At 39.0% G+C, this 19,016-nt stretch overlaps 1 protein-coding gene across 1 annotated transcript in view; it reads left to right on the top strand.

Moving 5' to 3' along the window:
* Positions 1-19,016, top strand: part of LOC109988859 (ecto-NOX disulfide-thiol exchanger 2-like) — a 92,359-nt gene that overhangs the window by 56,958 nt on the left and 16,385 nt on the right. The window contains exons 5-9 of the mRNA XM_029278577.2: positions 6,012-6,218; positions 8,919-9,152; positions 10,367-10,579; positions 14,061-14,167; positions 18,821-18,935. Coding sequence (XP_029134410.2) covers positions 6,012-6,218; positions 8,919-9,152; positions 10,367-10,579; positions 14,061-14,167; positions 18,821-18,935 — 876 coding nt within the window. The remainder of the gene's footprint in view (positions 1-6,011; positions 6,219-8,918; positions 9,153-10,366; positions 10,580-14,060; positions 14,168-18,820; positions 18,936-19,016) is intronic.

The following is a 19,016-nucleotide window of genomic DNA, read 5'->3' as shown; positions in this document are numbered from 1 at the left end:
CTCTTCCTGACATCTTTTCTGGCTCTTAACTTTGTTTCAGTGTCACCAGAAAAGTAAATCTCTAAGCCAGGTGTTCTGAAAAGGCAGACATCTGAGGAAAAAAGCTGTGGCTTGATTTTTTTCTCATGAAAGTCAAGCAACTCAAGTTTCAGCTCTATGTCTCATACTAAAGCCACTAAAGCATGAGAGTTGTTTTGTCAGAGCGAGCAGCTTCTGAGGGAGTCTCTGAAGATAAATTTGGGCAAGGGACTAAAATGAACTGAAGGACTATTGGTGTGACAGAGTACTGTTACGTGTGTTTGTGATTTACATAAACAGTATATAAAGGTAAAGCAGAGTTTTGAGCCGACCTAAAGTAACCTTCAGATTGCATCTTTTCTTGTGCTGTACTGTGAACCTCTTTGGTCCACGACCACCAATGCCTGTTCTGCAAATAAAAATGATCTTCTACCCAAATGAAGTAAGTGGAGCTTTGAGGTCCAGAAAGGACATTTCACCTTCACCCCTCAGTCTACCCAAACAACTGAGATTGTGGTTACAAGAAGCCACATTTCCTCAGGGTCAGAGTGAGGATTTTGGACTTCCATGAGCAGTGTTGCAGAAGACCTACTGCCTTTGCGTTTGCATTGAAGGGAGCCGGGATCAAGCATCACTACAGGATGCCTCCTAGACACCATTAAGTGGAAGAATTCAAGGCACATAGGGCTTGAAAGAGACACTCAGAAATGTGTGGGGATTATATATTCCTGTAATTTCAAAAAATGCCTCAGGATCCCCCCAAATAAGCTGCAGGACCTGATTGGAGAGAGGGACGTCTGGAATATATTCAGGAACCACTGCACTCAGTGTAACCTGGAGCTGCAGAAAGCAAAGCACTGATGGATGGATGGATGGATATAATACTTCTCATTCGGGCATTTTACAACCATTGGAACAAAGCCTGTCACTCCTTCATGGAGGGATATGCTCATGTGTGCCACATCAAAGGTGAAACTTCTTTTGAAATTTCAAGAAGTGAGAGCATTAGCGGTTATCCCATGGTTACAGAGCTGAAAAAAGTCTTCCAGGCCTGTCGTGTCAGAAATGTGAAAATGTGGTTGTGAAGTCATAAAGTATCTTTCAGAATGGTTTTAGCATCTGTCTTACTCAAGCTGTGTTACCTCTCTGGAGTATAGAGCTGAGGAGGGGAGGAGAGGAAACATGAATGATTGAGGACAATTATTATTTCATAGGATTTCAAAATTAAATGTGGATGCAAAAAATTATGTTAGAGATGGACTATAAAGTGTATATAATATGTTATAAAATATCTGCCTTGTGGTTAAAGATTCCACAAAAATATTATTTGTTATATTGGTAAACATGCAGGTTGTGACTTTATTTAACAGATTTTTCTGTTTTTCTTCTTTTAAAAATGCCTGAAAACAAACGATTCACCAAATGTTCATCTTATTTAGGCCCTTAACAATCACAAAGGCTCAAGAAGTATGATGTGGAAAGGATGTTGAGGATTTTATGTGTTCATATTTTTATTATTATCATTACAAATTACTGTGTGATATGTGGAACCGCCCTATAGCTCTGAACCCGAGATACTTTAGGCGTGCAGATGGTTTCAACAGTGATACAGAATGCAAGGAACAAATATTGATGCTCGCTGCATACAGGCTTTTAGCAAATATCACAGGCAAAGCGTTTGGAGCATCGGGGCATCATGGCTACATGCAGTATGTTGTCCATCAAATCAGGCTTTAACCTCAAGCTGCATAGACTGAACCTGATACCACAAGCAACATCCACTCATTGATCTGTAACTGAGCAGAAACAACCCTGCAGCTCTTCCTCAGCTCTGACGCTCTCTTCCCCCTTTATAATCTCTGTCTGCATAACCTTTATCGTCAATGTGCATCCCTGTAAAGCTCTATTTATGTCGCTTTTTTGTTGCTTTTTTTTACATCCACTTCTGGATCACGTATGTGTACTTACTCACATTTTTACAATCATGGTTAAAAGGATTCCAAGATTAGTGCCTTTCTTTAGTTTGTTACCCTTCTACTAATCCAGATTTTAGTTGTGTTTTGGGAGGCCCTCAGATGTTTGTTGACATAGTCTTCAGTTAGTTGGTCCATTTTAATTGGAATGGTCTCTTTAAAGTAGCTAATTAAATCGGTTCATCAGCCAGCCAAGCACTAATAATACAGGAAAATTAGACTTGCAGTTGGATGATGGAGCACTACTATATCATAATGTGCTAAACATGGTGTTTGTTTCTCCATGTGATGAATCTAGTTTGTTCATGTATGACATGAATAAACTAAACATACTTGAGTGTGTGTAAATGTAGTTCATCTTTTTAATAACAATCCTTAGAAAGCCAAAGACTCCACCCTGTGTTATCCCTCAGACTATAAAAAGGTGTTTAGCCAGTCAGGGTGATGGATGGTGTTGACCTGTGTTAGTGTAGCTGAGCAACAGGGCTCCATGCAGGCAGCTCGCCCATGGGAACGAGCCGGACTAAAAATTTAACATGTGTTTCTGGCATGTGTGTTTCTGGCATGTGTGTTTCTTTCAGAGTAAAAGCTTGTGAAACAAGCAATTTGACAGCCAATGGTTCATAATAAGTAAAATTACTATCTGCTTATTCTCAAAGTTTTGAAATAGGTAGAAAATCTACCTATTTCAACACAAGCAGATTTATTTTAGCCAATTTGCTGTGGTAGTTAGGTTCTTTTTTCTTTTTTCCAATTACATGATTTTCTTTAGATAATTACAAATGTGTTTTCCTTGTACTGTGTGACTTTTTGCATTACCTCTCAATATATATTGTTTTGATATCTTGAACCTGCATCCACCCTCTCCCCTCTCTCCACTTAGTTCACCTGTCTGCATTTCAAAATGACCAACCTTAAGTCATCTGTCTACATATCACACACACACACACACTCACCAAACTCCAATTGGGTCGAAAAACTCTGTGTAGCTGCAGCACCAACATGTCACATGGAAAGCTGCTCCTGCTGTCCTCTCTGCTTCTGGTTTACCTGCTCTGATTTGTATGAGCAATGCAATCACCTCTAGACTGTTCACTTATTCATAGAGCTTGAACATCTCTTGTACATCTTGTATTTATCGTTGTCGAGTCAGGAATAAAGGGTAGTTGGATCTTGGTTCATGTGCACAGTGATTTTGTGTAAAATATTTTAATGTAGTAGCATAGCAGGTAACTGAGAAGACAAAACCCCTCCTGCAACAAAACAAATGACCAAGCTGTTGCAAAGATTAACAAAACTTTCTGCCACAATGCTTAAAATTGTTTGTATAATTTTGTGTTTGTGCAGCGCTGCACCTGTGCTCCTTTCTCTGTCCTCACTGCTCTCCCCACTCTCACCAGCATCACCCACTCATGGACCCAAAAGGTCAGATCATTTGGGACTCTTTGTCGCATCTGCCAACAAAGCTTCTTCTTGCTGTTGCAGGCTATTTCTGAACTCACCTTTTCTTTCTGACTGGCCATCTCAACTCAAAATGTGTTTAATCCGCCCCAGCTCTGGAGGTCAAAGAATGAAACGGCAGTCAATATTTTGCTTTCGCAGGCACATTTAAAGGGAGAGAGGAGGCAGAGGGGAGTTACACGATGTTAGCATCTTTGTGAGAAAGTTTGAAAAAAGGGACACGGCTGGCTTGGACTTTGAAAAGTTTCGTTGTAAGGTGTTAGAGGACAGCATGGGAGTGCAAGGTTCTCTGACAACAGAGGGGCCTATCAGCTGATAAGCTACTTTTTTTTTTTTTAGCCGGAAGAAAACTGAGTTTAGGTTGTTTTGTCTACACGCCCTGACATCCATTTAGTAGTTTGTAAAACATTCATTTGATCAGTTAATTTATCACAATACCACTTTTAAAAGTTAGCCCTTATTAAAGCTGGTACAAAACGTGAAGCAGTGATACCTCATCATTTGTTTGTAAGAGTAGCCGAGCTCCTTAAACAGATCTATAGATAGAGACCAGTTACTTAAAAAAAAAAAAAAATCCTCAAGCTGTTTGTTTGTATAATAACGTTTTCTTTCTTTCTCTGCACAAAAAGTTACCACAGACCTGATCAAAGTGAAGATAGTCTGGAATATGGAGCAGAAGTGATCCTGTTATTATTCTTCAATGCTTAAAATTAGGAGTTTAGATTTGATATGGATGATTGTACCAGATTGTAAGAACATTATATTTGTTTGAGATGATTGACGTCTGAAAAAGAAAGACGGGTGCTGAAAATCTCCATCTAGAAGTAAGGCACTGTCACATCTTGACTCATGTTAGTTTAAAAGTTCTACAGGAACACACTTTTCTGTGGATTACTAATGATTTTACAGAAGTCGTTTTTTCACCACCCTGTTGGTGATGTTTACCTGGCTGGGCGCACCGGCCTTCTGTACGTTCTGGTGATCCAAGAGCCGCAGCTCATGATGCGTCATTGTTAACTTTATCTTGTCATTATTAGAAACACTATGGGAGGGGGAGGAGGGAATGTGGTGCGCTGAGGGACAGCTGTGTTTTGGTTTGAGAGAGCGATGTTAAAGTGAGACATCTACTGAAGGTCTACTCTGAAAGTCGCATATTAAACCTTTAAGCAACGAGATGAGGAGAGTGTTAATAATGGCAGCTTCAATCTTTTTACAATCTGTACTTAATGTAGATAATGTAATTCATGTGTCTGTTTTAGAAATAATTTAACTTCCTAATAAAACTTCCTCAATAAGTTCTTGCATAAAATACGACGGAATACAGGAAACGAAAAGATCTCACACTCAAACTTTCCTGGAGGAGATTTGTCTGTCAATGATTGCAGGGCTTTTCTAACAGACATCCGGACATACAGCATCCTCAGCACTCCACTGATGAGCTGTTCACTCCTCATAGATCCGGCTAATCACATTCATAATGGATGAGAAGTGCAATCTTTTGGAGATGAGATCAGTCAACACTCGTGTGTTGAAGACGTGATTTCTGCAGAGCAGGAGAGCTTCCACATGAGAGGATTTACTCAGAGGATTTCATTTTCAAACATGAAACAGTTTGATATGAACATAAATCTAACAAAAAACTATCTGAGAATATTTATTATTATTCATGCATCAGGTTTCATCATTTTTTAGGTTCATGAACGGGCCATGTTTTAAAATATGACTAAATGAATGAAACATCAAGGTTCAGAAAGTGTTCTGATTTTCTTCTTCTTAAGCCTTTATGATTCTCAGCATGATTGTTGAGTTTGACCTCAGATCCTTCTTGAGATGTATTTGTCACATATGCCCTCTGGATATGATGTGTTTGTTTTGTTTATCTCTAATACTACGTGGGGATAGTATGCTTTATCATGATGGTCATATTCATCCTCCCTACTTTTCTATGAAGTCTTTCCTATAATGTTCTGATAGATGGACATATTAAGATTAGGTCAGTTTCTGATTGAGTCATTTTTCTCTCCATTTCTAACTTCGACGTGCTTAGTGCAATAATCCAGCTAGTATGTAGCATAAACAACCAGACTTCTATTATTCATACAACCTGTTGAAATCATTGCTTCTCAAATATTGGTATTTGTGAAAACCAATGAATAAAACTAGCTGCATCTCTTATATCAGAAAGCATTATATAGTTCTCCCTTTGTTGTTACTGATGATACATAAAAGCAAACATTGTTTTGATCAGATAAAGGACAGGCGATCCGCCCTGTTCCTCACGTCTGCCAAAGTTATTGCAATTTTAATTTAAATGAAAATGTTATAACCTTTTGAAGATATTGCTTTCTTCTCAAAGAGCTCAATAAATACTTATAAATGAGTTTCAGCGTACACCGACAGATGAATCATTCCTAGAATTATTTTTAATTCAGCTCTATTACATCAAAATAAACACATGCATAAAGTTCAATATTTCAAGCTACTTCTTTGTTGCCTTTCTCATTTTGTCTCATGACCGTTTGGTTATATTCTCTTTTTTGTCTCGCTTCTTTTAAACAGACCTTCCCCAACCCGCCACCAGAGATCGCCCTCCAGGGTGTAAGACGGTGTTTGTCGGCGGTCTGCCAGAAAACGCCACAGAGCAGCTCATTGTGGAGATCTTTGGACAGTGTGGAGAAATCACAGCCATACGAAAAAGCAAGAAAAACTTCTGCCATATCAGATTTGCTGAAGAGTTCACTGTGGACAAGGCTCTCTTTCTATCAGGTAAGTAGTCATTTCTCCAAATACTCCATTATTCTCTTATTGTGTGAAAGAATCACAGCTCTCCCATAAAAGAGCAAATTCATCAATACATCTGCTTCCTTGATTAAAGTTTAAGATACAAATTTGTGGACATAAAAAATAAATATCCAACGAGAGCTAAAAATGTGAGAAATGGGAATCTCCAGAATTAATAATATTTCATGTATATTACAGAAGCTTTAAACCTTTTGTGATTGGCTGAGTCTTGTGCTAAAATAAATGAGATTGGCATTTTTAAACTACAGATGACGTTCCCAAAGGAAAAAAAGATGTTTCTTTTAACCATATAAAGTCAGTTATCTGACTATCGGTATCGGCTAATTTTATCACAGATCTGTGCTGATATAACGAGATTTATTCACCAGTGAAATAGCATTTAATTTAATTTTCATTATATTAAACTAGCAGTTCTCTGTCACCAGCAGAGTGCGCTATATGGATTACAACAAGAGTGTCAATAGGTGAGGCTCATACATGAGCGTCTTATCTTTATTATATATTTTCCACCAGTGTGTGATAACTTCATTTTTGGGGCAACGCAATAAATGTATATATCTACCTCTATTTATCTCTACAGATTGAACATAGAGCAAAGAAAGATATCGGCCAATATATCGGTATCAGATTGTTTTTCTCTACCCAATATCGATATATCCTTATCGGCCTCAAAAATCACATATTGGTCAGGGCCTTGTATAAAGTTTGAGACTGTTCTAACATCAACAATATTTACTAAAGCAAACAGGGGAAACTGTAAATGCAGCATACACCTGATAAAAAGTTGAATTACATTCTACATAGTCTAAATCAAATCAGTTGAAACGTGTGCACTGCTGTATTACTGGAGGTAACAATGCAGCCTCTACAACAACAGTTGTAAAGCCCCTGCAGCTACTGCGAGATCTGAGAGTAAAAACACTCTGAACAGTCATCACCAAAAGCCAATGTTTCAGTCGTTTTCAAAACAATTTAAATTCAATTTCTTTGGAAACCGGGGATGACTTCATCATCACATGGGCCCTCTTTTGACATAACCATTATCAAACATACCCAAAAGCCTTTGCCAAACCACTCAATTGGTCAAACTTTTGGAGAAGACAGTCTGAACTGTTGCAGTGGTTGATACTGATGAGCTCCATCATCACGGACTATTTACTCTGACAACTGAACATAAAAATTTACCAATCCTATGAAATCATCTTATTTTCACAGCAGCTTGTAGTGCCCAGGCCTCTCATATAACTCCCATATATTCCTATTTAGAACAACCATTTAACTCAGCACACATTTCAGACAGCTCCCTATGATACTCACTCCCAAGTACTTGGGGATCTCCTTATATGAAAATATTGAACATATACAGTAACTATATATTTAGAGCTTAAAGCAGAGAGAGCAAACGGAAGTAGAACCCCACAAACCTGTGCAAATATCTTTTCCTGTTTTCACTGAGAAACTAGAGAACGTTCTATCTTCTTTGTCTCCCATTGAACCACATTGGGCATCATTATCATGAACCGCCTAGAGCACACACTCAACATGTGTACCCAAACACTTGAACCGAACACACTGTGTTATCATTTCAAACCAATTAAATAATAAAAAGGGTCTGATTTCACTTCAAACCCATAACCAGTCATTAGTGAAAATTGAGTAAAGAGGAGAGCGTGAGGATGAGAGGGAACAGAGAAGAGGGGGTAATGAGGGATATATTGTGGTCTGTTAGCACCACTAGAGAAGTAATTGGCCTCTGTAAGTCTCTCTAGTGTACTGATGAAATGATGCAGGCCTTCTGGACTCTACAAAGCTCCACAACCACTGCACAGCCTCTCAAATGTAGGTCTCCAACATGTACAATAGGCAAAGACAGGGATAAAGACAGACGTGGCAAACAGTTGGTGCCCCCCAAAGAACGCCTGTTCAGTGGTTTCTTTCCTTGTTTGTTAGCTATGGTTTTGAGCTAAAGGCTAACATCAGTATGACTGTATCTTTGTAGTGATGATACAAAGCTGTAGATTTTAAGTTTGCTAGCATTTGCTAATTAGCACTAAAGACAAAGAGCAGCTAAAGCTGATAGGAATGTCTCACATTTAGATTTTGAATACGTTTAAATACCTTTTGTTTTAAGGAGGACATTACTTTGTGCATCAATTGTCATGGAAACCCAACCAGTAGGTAAAATGACATTTAACTAAAAATCATCATTGATGAAAGAAGTGAATGACAGTAAAGGCTCTAACATTCTTGCTATTGAATCACGCCTACACAGAGACAACCGGCTGTGCTGTGAACGTAAATGTTCACATACTTGTCGTTGCACAGCGTATGTTACTGGAAGATTCCTCTAGACGGAGCACCACATAAATCAAGACATGTAAAACAGCACATTAGAGATTCCAGATTTGCGTGGTATAATGTAAACAAATATGGCAAAACTCAGAGAGGTTTATCAACGGTTACTCCATTGTTGTAGCAGCTCTCTGGTGTCTCTGATGTTGCTGGTTTCGAACTTAGTGCCAAAAATGTAATAATAATTCAGTAAAGAAAAGTCATCAAATAAGGTAAAATAGATTTACAGCCTGCAGAATATGCAGCATACTGTAAATATAATTTTAAACTGAGCAGACTTGACTTATTTTTTTGTTTTTTTTATACCCAAAGGTTATCGTATCCGCTTGGGCTCCAGCACAGACAAAAAGGATTCGGGTCGTCTCCACGTGGACTTCGCCCAGGCCAGAGACGACCTCTATGAGTGGGAGTGTCGACAGCGCATGTTTGCCAGAGAGGAGAGGCACCGACGAAAGATGGAGGAGGATCGACTCAGACCGCCGTCCCCTCCTCCCATCGTCCACTACTCGGAGCACGAGTGCAGCCAGCTGGGAGACAAGATCAAAGGTAAGAAGACTAGGAGTTATATAATACTTACAAAATAAAATATGAAGATGATGACAGCATAAATAGAAGAACATTGGCTTATGTGAAAAGGAAAGTAACTTCTTTAATCATCCAGGACATTTACAAAATCTCAGAGGTACAAAGAAAACATTTGTGAAGTTGGAGCTATTAATGCAAACTGCAAACAGACAGAGTAGGGAAAAGGTAAAAGTGTAGTTCTGTTTGTGTGTTTTCTGTTTTTGTGATGGCCGGGGAGAAACAGGACACAATCAAAGCATTATGGGAATGGTCTGAAACTGCAGCTGGGAAAAATTAAAAAGCAGTTTTTCTGATGTTCTAAAAAATTCAAAGATTTGTTTTCAAGGGACGTTACACAAACACTGTTAAAGGACGTGTATCAGTTTACTCATCCCGAGGCATATGCTCCCTCTCCTTCTCCACTCTCCCTCTCTCCACTCTCTTTTTTTCATTTCTCTTCAACCTTTACATTTGCTCTCCTCCGCTTTCTCAGTTTGTGGCTGAACAAACATGTTTCACTAATGAGCAATGACCCTTCCAGGTCTCAGTCACTGTTGCATGTTAACAAACTGGCGTGACTTTCTGCCACTCTACCATCTGCTCGAGTCAAGTCTCCCAGCTTTTCCTTTCTTGGCCCGAGTGTAAAGACCAAAGATCCTTTGCTGTTGCCAAGGATTTGTGTTTAATTACTTCGAGCTGCTGTTGTGAAAACACACATCCTGGCTATTTGCTGCTAATTTAGGCTTATTCATCCCTGAAGCTTCTGCCCAGAGGAAAATCGGAGGTTAAGCCCTTTTCTTAGTGACAGTTATATTCTGTTACTGCGCTGCGTCTTTGTCATGACAGAAGTTAAACATTTTCACCAGACCCTTTAAATGGTTTTCATCCCCTTCATCTCTCTATGTCTCTGAGGTTTCATTGTGGTCTGTGAAGTTTTCCATTTCTGAAAAAAAAGTGAGTTACCTTTAGTTTGAGTTAGCCTTCATACTGTTTTAAGTATCTTATATATCAGAAAGCTGCACCGGCTACAATTACCAGCCTTGTCTCTTATGGATTTTGATTTCTATTTTCATTTAGAGTAAGTTTTGACACCTTGCTTTCACCACTTTAAGTGTCCTGGGGCCGAACAAAATGAACTTATTTTTGTTTGTATGGAACCTGACTCTTCTTTTCTCTGTGCCCACAACCCTTGGCAGAGGACGGTAAGTTTCCTGAAGCTGTGCGTGTTCTGCTGACCTGGTTGGAACGAGGGGAAGTCAACCGCAGAAACTCCAACAACTTCTATTCGATGATCCAGTCGTCCAACGGCCACATCCGCCGGCTGAGCAGCGAGAAGAGTCAGCACGAGAAGGAGATGGAGGAGGCCAAAGACAAATTCAAGACCGCTCTGTCTGGCATACTGGGTCAATGTGAGTCTTATGTTCTATATAACACGCTCTATCTACAGACAGTGATGTTTAATACACTTTGAACTGGATTCACTTTTTGACCTTTTGTATTCAGGAAACATTTAAATCCAGGATCCCTCAAACTGAGGGAAAAGTGGGTAACTTGTTTAAAGTTGTCTTCTAGAATATATTTCATGTGAATTGTAAAGGAAGGAAAACAACTATGTTTGGATAGGATTGAAGTCAGGTGTAAGTTTCAAAATCAAAGATTCAGACATACAACACAAACAAAGCCAGAGGTAGCAGAACAGCCAGGCATTCACAACTGAAGATAATATCTCAGTCAGGACTTTTTGTACCTGAAGAACTTGTCACTGAAAAAAAAGGTAAGTAAAACACATTACCCAAAGCATGTGAACATGTTATTTTAAAACACTCTGGATTTCACATGATGGATGGATGGAGTTAATTGATTAAAGGGTGATTTAGAAGCCATCATGTCTATGCTGGGCTTCGGTTTCGAAAGGAAGACTTAAAGCAACAATATGTAGAAATATAATATAATATGTAGGTTTGGTGTGCTTTGGCGCCCAGTGAAGGTCTCTGAGTGCAACTTCCCTGTCCTAACACACACATAGTGCTGTTACGCCTACCGCTCTTAGACAACGTGCATTTGTTTACAATCAGAGGGCGCCAAGTCAGCAAAAACGTTGTGAGGAACCAAACAAGCATGTCGACAGACGAGGTTCAGTAATATTACTCTGCAAGCGTCCACAGCCAGATGTTTGCAAGCTGTTTGTGTAGGTGGAGTGTGTGTATTCAACTGTTGTCATGACATCTAATGGCTATTGGCTAGGTTAATTTGTTACATGTTAATTGAGATAGGTTTGCAAGGTTCCAAACTTATAAAACTTGCTTGAAGATTGACAAGGAAAGAAACAACTTTTGGCGCAGTATGGATTCATGTATTATTAGATTATTTTTTGCACCTGCTAAAGATATCGATACAGCCTAACGTGACATCAAAATCTGTTATGAATAATATCTGCAGGGATGTACTCTCTGCAGTCAGTTGTTGCTTTTTGTCTGGCTTCTTGCTCGGCCACTCTCTCTTTCTCTCTACTTAGCTTCATCCGTCACTGTCCTCTTCCTCTGAGCCTCAGACATTACATCAACTTTTCAGAGACAGGAAAACTGGCTTCTTTTTTAGAACTGAAGGCTTGTGTATGTGAGCAAGTGCAGTCAAGGTATTATATTCACTTATCTAGAGATGACCTCAGCCCGCTGCCAAAGTTACATACTGCAGTAAATAGGGGATATGGTGGAGACTGCATTCTCCCTGTTTAAAGTTATTGTGCTATTAATTCAATCTTTATACCTGCTGTTTTAAGTTGGAAAAGTTACATATTGTTGCTTTAAAGGTAAGTTTGTTTCCTCCTTCTGAACTTGTTTTTTTTTCCCTTTCCAAATATTAAAAAACTTTATGTAAAAAAAAATGATTCCAGACCCTGCAGGGGATTAATATTCATGTTGCCTTCAGGTGAAAATAGTAAGTAGGCCAACACATTCATAGCATGAATACACTGGACAGCAGACATATCCGGTCAATGCATGCTTTACGTCGATAAACATGCAGCTCCTGCCCACCTTTGACAGTGTTTCTGTGCAGCTGCTGGTTTACACCATCCCCTGAGGCACTTTGTCTCCACATATGTTGCCAGAGGCATGTTCAATAAAATATAAACATCCTTCATCACAAAGTGAAGATCTTAGTTTCTGTTTCTTTGATCGTCAAATGTGTAAATATAACATGGAGAAGACATACAATGTGTATGTGGGTGGTTGTGTCTCTATACACCAGAAAGAGAGAAAGTCAGACTGCTGTCTTTGTGTTTACCAGAACTTCAGCCAATGCAAACGCTTTTCTATTCATGACTGCTCTCCTCTTGTTGCATTGCTAAACTCATGTATGACACAACACAGTGACTGTCTTCCTGTGTGGAGGTTTAAAGTTTAGCTTGGGAACAACTCTCTGTTCTTTTAAAATGAAATCAGCCTGTCGACCCTTTAAGCTGCAGAACAAAGGTCTGTCTCTGATGGGATATGTCGCCTTAAAGGTCACTTCACTCATGTCACAAAAATGCATCTTGCCTATAGATAAATACATTGATAGATGGATAAATTGATAGATGGACGGACTGACTTGTATAGGAGCTCAAATGCCTGAAGGTCTGTCTGTGGTCTTTGCTCTCTGTTCTTACTTCTTCATCGATCTGCTCCGTCAAAATTAGAGGGTGCTGGGAAAGAGCAATCGATCGCTGCACTGTTCTGTCTCTCACCACTCTGCAAACACATACACACTTAGCTGGTGGTCATATTGACTCCCCCTGTGTTCAGTAGCACCTTTGGGATACACAGACCACCCAAACACTCCTCCATGACAGCCCACATGTCAACAGTTTAGAGATTAGAGGGAGAATTACTTTATCAATACACCGCATCTAAAATGAAATCTGACTCAGACTACAGTTGTCACCGTGCACATCAGATGTAGAAACAATGAACACCTGAGGTCTTAATTAAATCTCTTACAGAAGATTATTCCAGTGTTAGGTTTCTATACTGTTATTTTGCAGCTACAACGATTGTGGTTTGAATCTTACAGCGGTTCATTTTTAAGATAACAGATACATCTTCATTAGGAACGCATATCAGAAACACTGCTCTATTTTTAACAAGGTGTCCTTGGGCAATTTTTTTCCTCTGCTGCTGCAGAGCTGCACAGCGGTCAAAAGTGGCAAACTTCAAGTAGGTTATTTTTGGAAGCTGCCAGTTGCTTAGCAAAATCTCTTTATTACATCAATATTAAAGAAGACAAAAATGCAGCCATGCTGGAAGCGCTGTGAGCCTACACTGACTACATGAAGTAGACTTGAATGCTATTAATATGCAGATTTTTGGTCATACAAAAAGCAGTAAAGTTGTATTAATTGAATAGGTGTTATATATTTAAAGTCACAAGATTACGATTTACCTGAGAGTTTTTTAATGCAATCCATACACAAAAAGTTATCAAGACATTTCACTGATGCCACAGATGTCAACATTAAGAGGGCTAGAAAAAAGGTTTCATGCCAAATTTGCTATGAAGGAATAAAGGGACTTTATTCTTTATGAACCATGATGTGATTTATAATTTATTTATTTTGGAAAATTTTGCACGTGAGAACTCTGACAGAACGTCCAAGAAATGATGCTCTGGCATCCACAGGTAAGTACATGTTTGCACACACCTTTATAAACACACACACACACACACACACACACACACACACACACACACACACACACACACACACACACACACACACACACACACACAGTTCATAACATCCCTAGTTGACTGGACTTTCTTACTGCTCTGCTCCCTCCCACCTGCCCTCTGTCTTTCTCTCTCTCTGTCTCTGGATGGTCTCTGGTCCCTCCCTGCATCCCGCCACAGTTGAACAGATTGTGTCTGTATTCCAAGCTGCTTCCAAACAAAAGGCATGGGACCATTTCTCCAAAGCTCAGCGCAAGAACCTGGACATGTGGCGAAAACAAGTAGAGGTTAGTCCACTTTGATTTCATTCTGATGTCAACATGATTTCTGGAAATAATTAGAACAATTAGACTTGGTCCCACTTTTTTTCAGCACCTCTCCCTTTTTAACCGTTGTATAGTTCTTCATTTATGACTCATGGAGTGATTACCTAATGGTAAAACTATTAAACCAAATGAGGAAAGAATTGTGATATAACAAGTCAAGGCAAGAAGCAAAACAAAAGCAGACTCCTTGCTACAGTAAGTACTAAAAAAAAAAAAAAAAGTCAGGCTGCAGAAAAGTGTCTTCTCTCTCTCTCTCTCTCTCTCTCTGATAAGAGATAAAATAAACACAGGTCCAAACATTTCCTCCTCCCCTGCTTCCATCACTGCCTTCCCTTGTGAATTATATACAAGCTGCTGGGTGAGTTTTCCATTTATAAGGACACAGGTAAACATGTACAAGTTGTCTTCTCCTGCACCATCATTCTTTTTAGATTATTTTGTTTTGACAGAACGATGAAGAGGGAACATCTTGAGACAAAAACACTTAGCACTTAACTTATTAGCATTAATAATGGTGATGAAGGTTTGCTTGTAATGGAGGGCATGGAGAGAGATGCAGTCCTGGGTCTAATGGGCTGTATATGATCAGATCTGATTGGTAAGTGTTCTTTTCCCGCAAAATAGTAAAAACATTTACGGCCTAACTTAAAAGCTAAATCAGACACACGTACAGCACCAGCAGCAATCAACCTGTCCAAAACATCTTGTTAAAGGTAGGTGTTGTGAAGTAACAATTGATGCTTTAGTTTTCAGATCATCTGTAGAAACATGAAAATACTTCAATTCATCATCTGAATCTGTAACAGTCTTTTCAGCTGACGAACGTATCATGCTCATATTAGCTTGTGTTGAGGTCTTGAACACACACTTGAGAGTAAATAGTGAGTAGGATGATGCATGTTTATAAGCAATGCTTGAGTACATGCCGGGGTTGTGTGACGTCAGTGAAGACCACTTTTGTATTGTTGTCTTCCTTCCTCAGACCTTGAGGGTCTCTCAAGGATCTCCTCACTGGGGGAAAACACTCATCTATTTGCACACTGCTGCAGGAAGTTTTCAGATCCATAATGTGGACAGAGTGTTCTCATCAGGCCTCAGGGATCTGTCCATTCTTTCTCATGCTCTTCCTTTATAGACTGATGTGCACACACTGCATACACCGGGGGGAGTACAACATGAGCAAAGATGCAAGAGAGAAAAAAACACTGTGGGTGGACTCTGATCTGCAGAATCTGTCCTCATTCAAAACATGTTCAGAAAAACATACTTTAAATGAAACCCTAGTTCAAACATTTGTTTTTTTTTGTTGTTTCTCTACCAGCAACTTCACACTTCAATAGCTTTGAAAATAGATGTAATAGAATACAGAATGACACCATATACTCTGTTTAATATATTGACTGTGATAATAATGACTGTTTACATTAAATTCAAAGACAAACAGATGAAATCAATGGGACACTCCGCTTTGTTTGTATCTCTCTGCAGCTGTCTGTTATAATAAATACACTCAACCTTACAATGTAACCTTTATAAAACGGTATGTTTGAATTGTTTTTACTTGAGTATATTGTTGTTAAACATCTACCGTAACTAATGTTTTGTATTTTAACAGTGGATCTAATTATGACATGTGAATGTGTTTGTCCAGTGAAATGAAAAAAAAAACACCTGGATCTGCAGATCAGTTAAGTGGATTAGTTTATAGCTTGTTGTTTTTGGTGTTGACGATTGAAACTTCTTTGGTTGTCTCTCTAACTTGCTCAGCATCACTTCTTTCAACAGCAGCAGGCTGCTGTTTTTACTCAAACTGCCCTGAAATCAAACTATCGGCTGTGACAGAAATTAGCTTATGCTAATAACCGTCAAATTTAGCAATAAGATGTTGAACATTGTGATACAAAAACTGTCATTTTCCTTCTAATCACAGTAATGACATTGAAAATTAGCCTTTCAATCGTGGTTTTGACTGGTCTTGATTAAAAATCAAGAGTCCGCCCAGTCTGAGACCGACACAAGACCGAGTAAAAGTGCTTTAGATTCCGAGACAAGACCGAGACCTTCAAAAAGTGGTCTCGAGTACGATCTTAAGACCTAGACCGATTTTGAGTACTACAACACTTCACAGTGAGGCACTTAGTGGCTAAGGAATCAGGTTCAAGTCTCAAAAAAATGTGTTTTTTTTTCTACCAGATTGTTTACAATACCCAATATAATGCACATTTCCACCTTTGTTGGACAATAAAGATGTATTATATAATATTATAATTGTATATTCCATTCTACAGAACAGCCCTGATACATTGTGTCTTAAACTGTCTGCAAAGAGATGTGTGAGTCATGTCTAAGGCAACGTGAGGCTTAAGTTAACAGAAAACTTTACTTGAATCACCATCAACTGCTGAGTAAATATTTTGGAGTCTTGGCTTACTAGATGCTCATATTTCATCACCAATGTCTTGTTTACTTTCGCTGGCTGTCATTCATCGTTTGCCTGCTGAAGCACACTGAGCTTACCCGGCTGGAAGCTGCTGCCTTTGAGTTATAGTTGATGTTGTGTAATAAGACCTGTGAGGTTAAACCATACATTCAATGTGAAGGCTAAATGTGTCAAAACGATGCACAGGTGGGTGGTCATCTCAAAAACGTTCACCTGGCTTAGTGATTATTTTAGTGATTTGATTTAAAATTCAAAATGGGTCTTACAGCTTTATTTTTACACATTTATCTTAAAGGCCTGTAGGATACAGTAAAATCAGCCAATGGTCAGTGATTCAGAACATAGAATGAAAGTCAAATTGCTTGGGGGTTGTTTATCATCAAACAGGCAGCCACTCTCAGTCAGTGTAGTTTCAGTCTGATTCTTCAGCCTGGAGCTGAAATATGGAGGAACGAGCAGCGGTGTTGAGGAGCTGCAGCTCCCGGGAAGAATCAAATAACAGCTGCCTCCCTCCATCACTGTTTTTATGTGTTGTGTGTGTGTTTGTGTGTGTGCTGTGTATGCATGTGTTTACACTCGGCTCCAGACACACCAGATGGTTGTGTGAGTGTATTGTGTTGTGTAGAGTACCTGTTTGACCTCTGCTGTGGGCTCAGGCTGATAAAGTCAGCTGACAGATGGTTTAAAGTTACTTACTGTTCAGCTGATTCTCCCTCTTTAGCTTTTCAGGAGTAATCCAGTAGTTCTAAATCTTTAATTAATGGCACACTTGTGTGTTTAATTTCTCCATCTTTTAAACTTGTGTTTTAAACTGTATATAATATAGTTAATTACATATGGGTAATATGGGTTGTAGGCTTTGTTTCAGCTGTTTAATGATTGTGGATGTAAATATAGATAAATGTCACTTAAGCACTCATGTATTTTGTTGACTATTTAAGAGGTGGTTTGGTATATATTGTTAGAAAGGGTGACATGTGGATGATTAGTGTTTCCTAAGACTGAAGATGACTTCCTTAACTGAACTATCGATTATCAAAGAAGGTGGTTCATCAAATATTTAACAATGAATCCAGCTATTGTTGCAGTTCTTGATTGGTTCTTACTGAATGTTCGTAGTTGAGCTGTACTAAGGTTTTTTTTATTTTTTTTTTATCATTGATAAGGGTTTAATACATGAAGGGATGAAATGTATTTCTCTCACTTTTCTTTGATTTACTTTCAACTCATATTTTCCTGCATATCTGACCCTGACCTGAAGCTCAATTCTCTACTTACAATACTGAGCCTTTTCTTCTGGACCTTCAAACACCTTGAGTATAAAAGTCTCTTTACCGTATAAAAAGCTGGACTCTCTGTTACCCTGCTCCGTTAATGTTAAACCTCTTTCTTTTTCATGGAAACACTGTTTACAGCTGTAGTCCATACATCTTCTCACAGGGAAGAGAAGGAGAGCTGAACATATTTCTGAGAGACTTGTGCACACAATATTTCTAATCTCAGTGAGATAGTGTTTTCATGAATGGTCAAATCATGGATGTCTAATATGTGAAATGTAGACTATGTAGAACAAAGATCATGTTTTCTTTTTTTGACACATTTCTGGACCCTTTGGTCTTACATAGAGCCATTTTGATTTGTTGGGTTGACCTTAATCTGTAAACCTTTTTGAGACCTGTTTCTGTTTACTCGTCTCCAGTTATTAGAGGTCCTTTCTGTGAGGCTGAAATGAAGCAGAGACAGTCTGTGTATTACAGTTACTACTACTGTGTGTTTTATGGGTAAAAAGTACCGGTAAGTACTTTGTCAGCCTACATCAGTGACTTCTGAAGTTTCAGTGACGGGAGCTGTGGTTGTCAGTGTCATCACTTCCTGCATGAGTGAGCTGTTTTCTTTATTTAACATCTGTGCTGTAAAATGCAAAAAAGAGTGTAGTCCAGCTGGATTTTGTTACCATCCGCCTTTTGAGTTGTTCAAGAGGAGGAATTATCCTTTATTACATCTTTATTCATCACACTCATTTATTCTGTTCTGAAGGGTTCCTTACAGCTAATCAAAGAGGTGCCTAGCAGATCTTCCTCCTGATAGCACCAACTAAAACATGCATCACATGAATCTTTGCACCTCTGATCCTCCTCTTTCTCTTTCTCTTTCTCTTTCATTGCGTTTTTCAGGAGATCAGAAACATGCACAACGAGCAGCTGATGGGCATCAGGCGAGAGGAGGAGATGGAGATGTCGGACGACGACATGGAGGACATGGCTGACAGCAAAGACTCAATGGACTCAGGTATTCATATACATGCATGTATTCACAGATCAGCACTTCTGTCAACATGACAGGATATTCAGTGATCAGAAGCCCCAGAGG

The sequence above is a fragment of the Labrus bergylta genome, chromosome 9, assembly GCF_963930695.1.
Source record: "Labrus bergylta chromosome 9, fLabBer1.1, whole genome shotgun sequence".
Taxonomy (NCBI): domain Eukaryota; kingdom Metazoa; phylum Chordata; class Actinopteri; order Labriformes; family Labridae; genus Labrus; species Labrus bergylta.
This window is presented reverse-complemented; position numbering and strand designations above follow the sequence as displayed.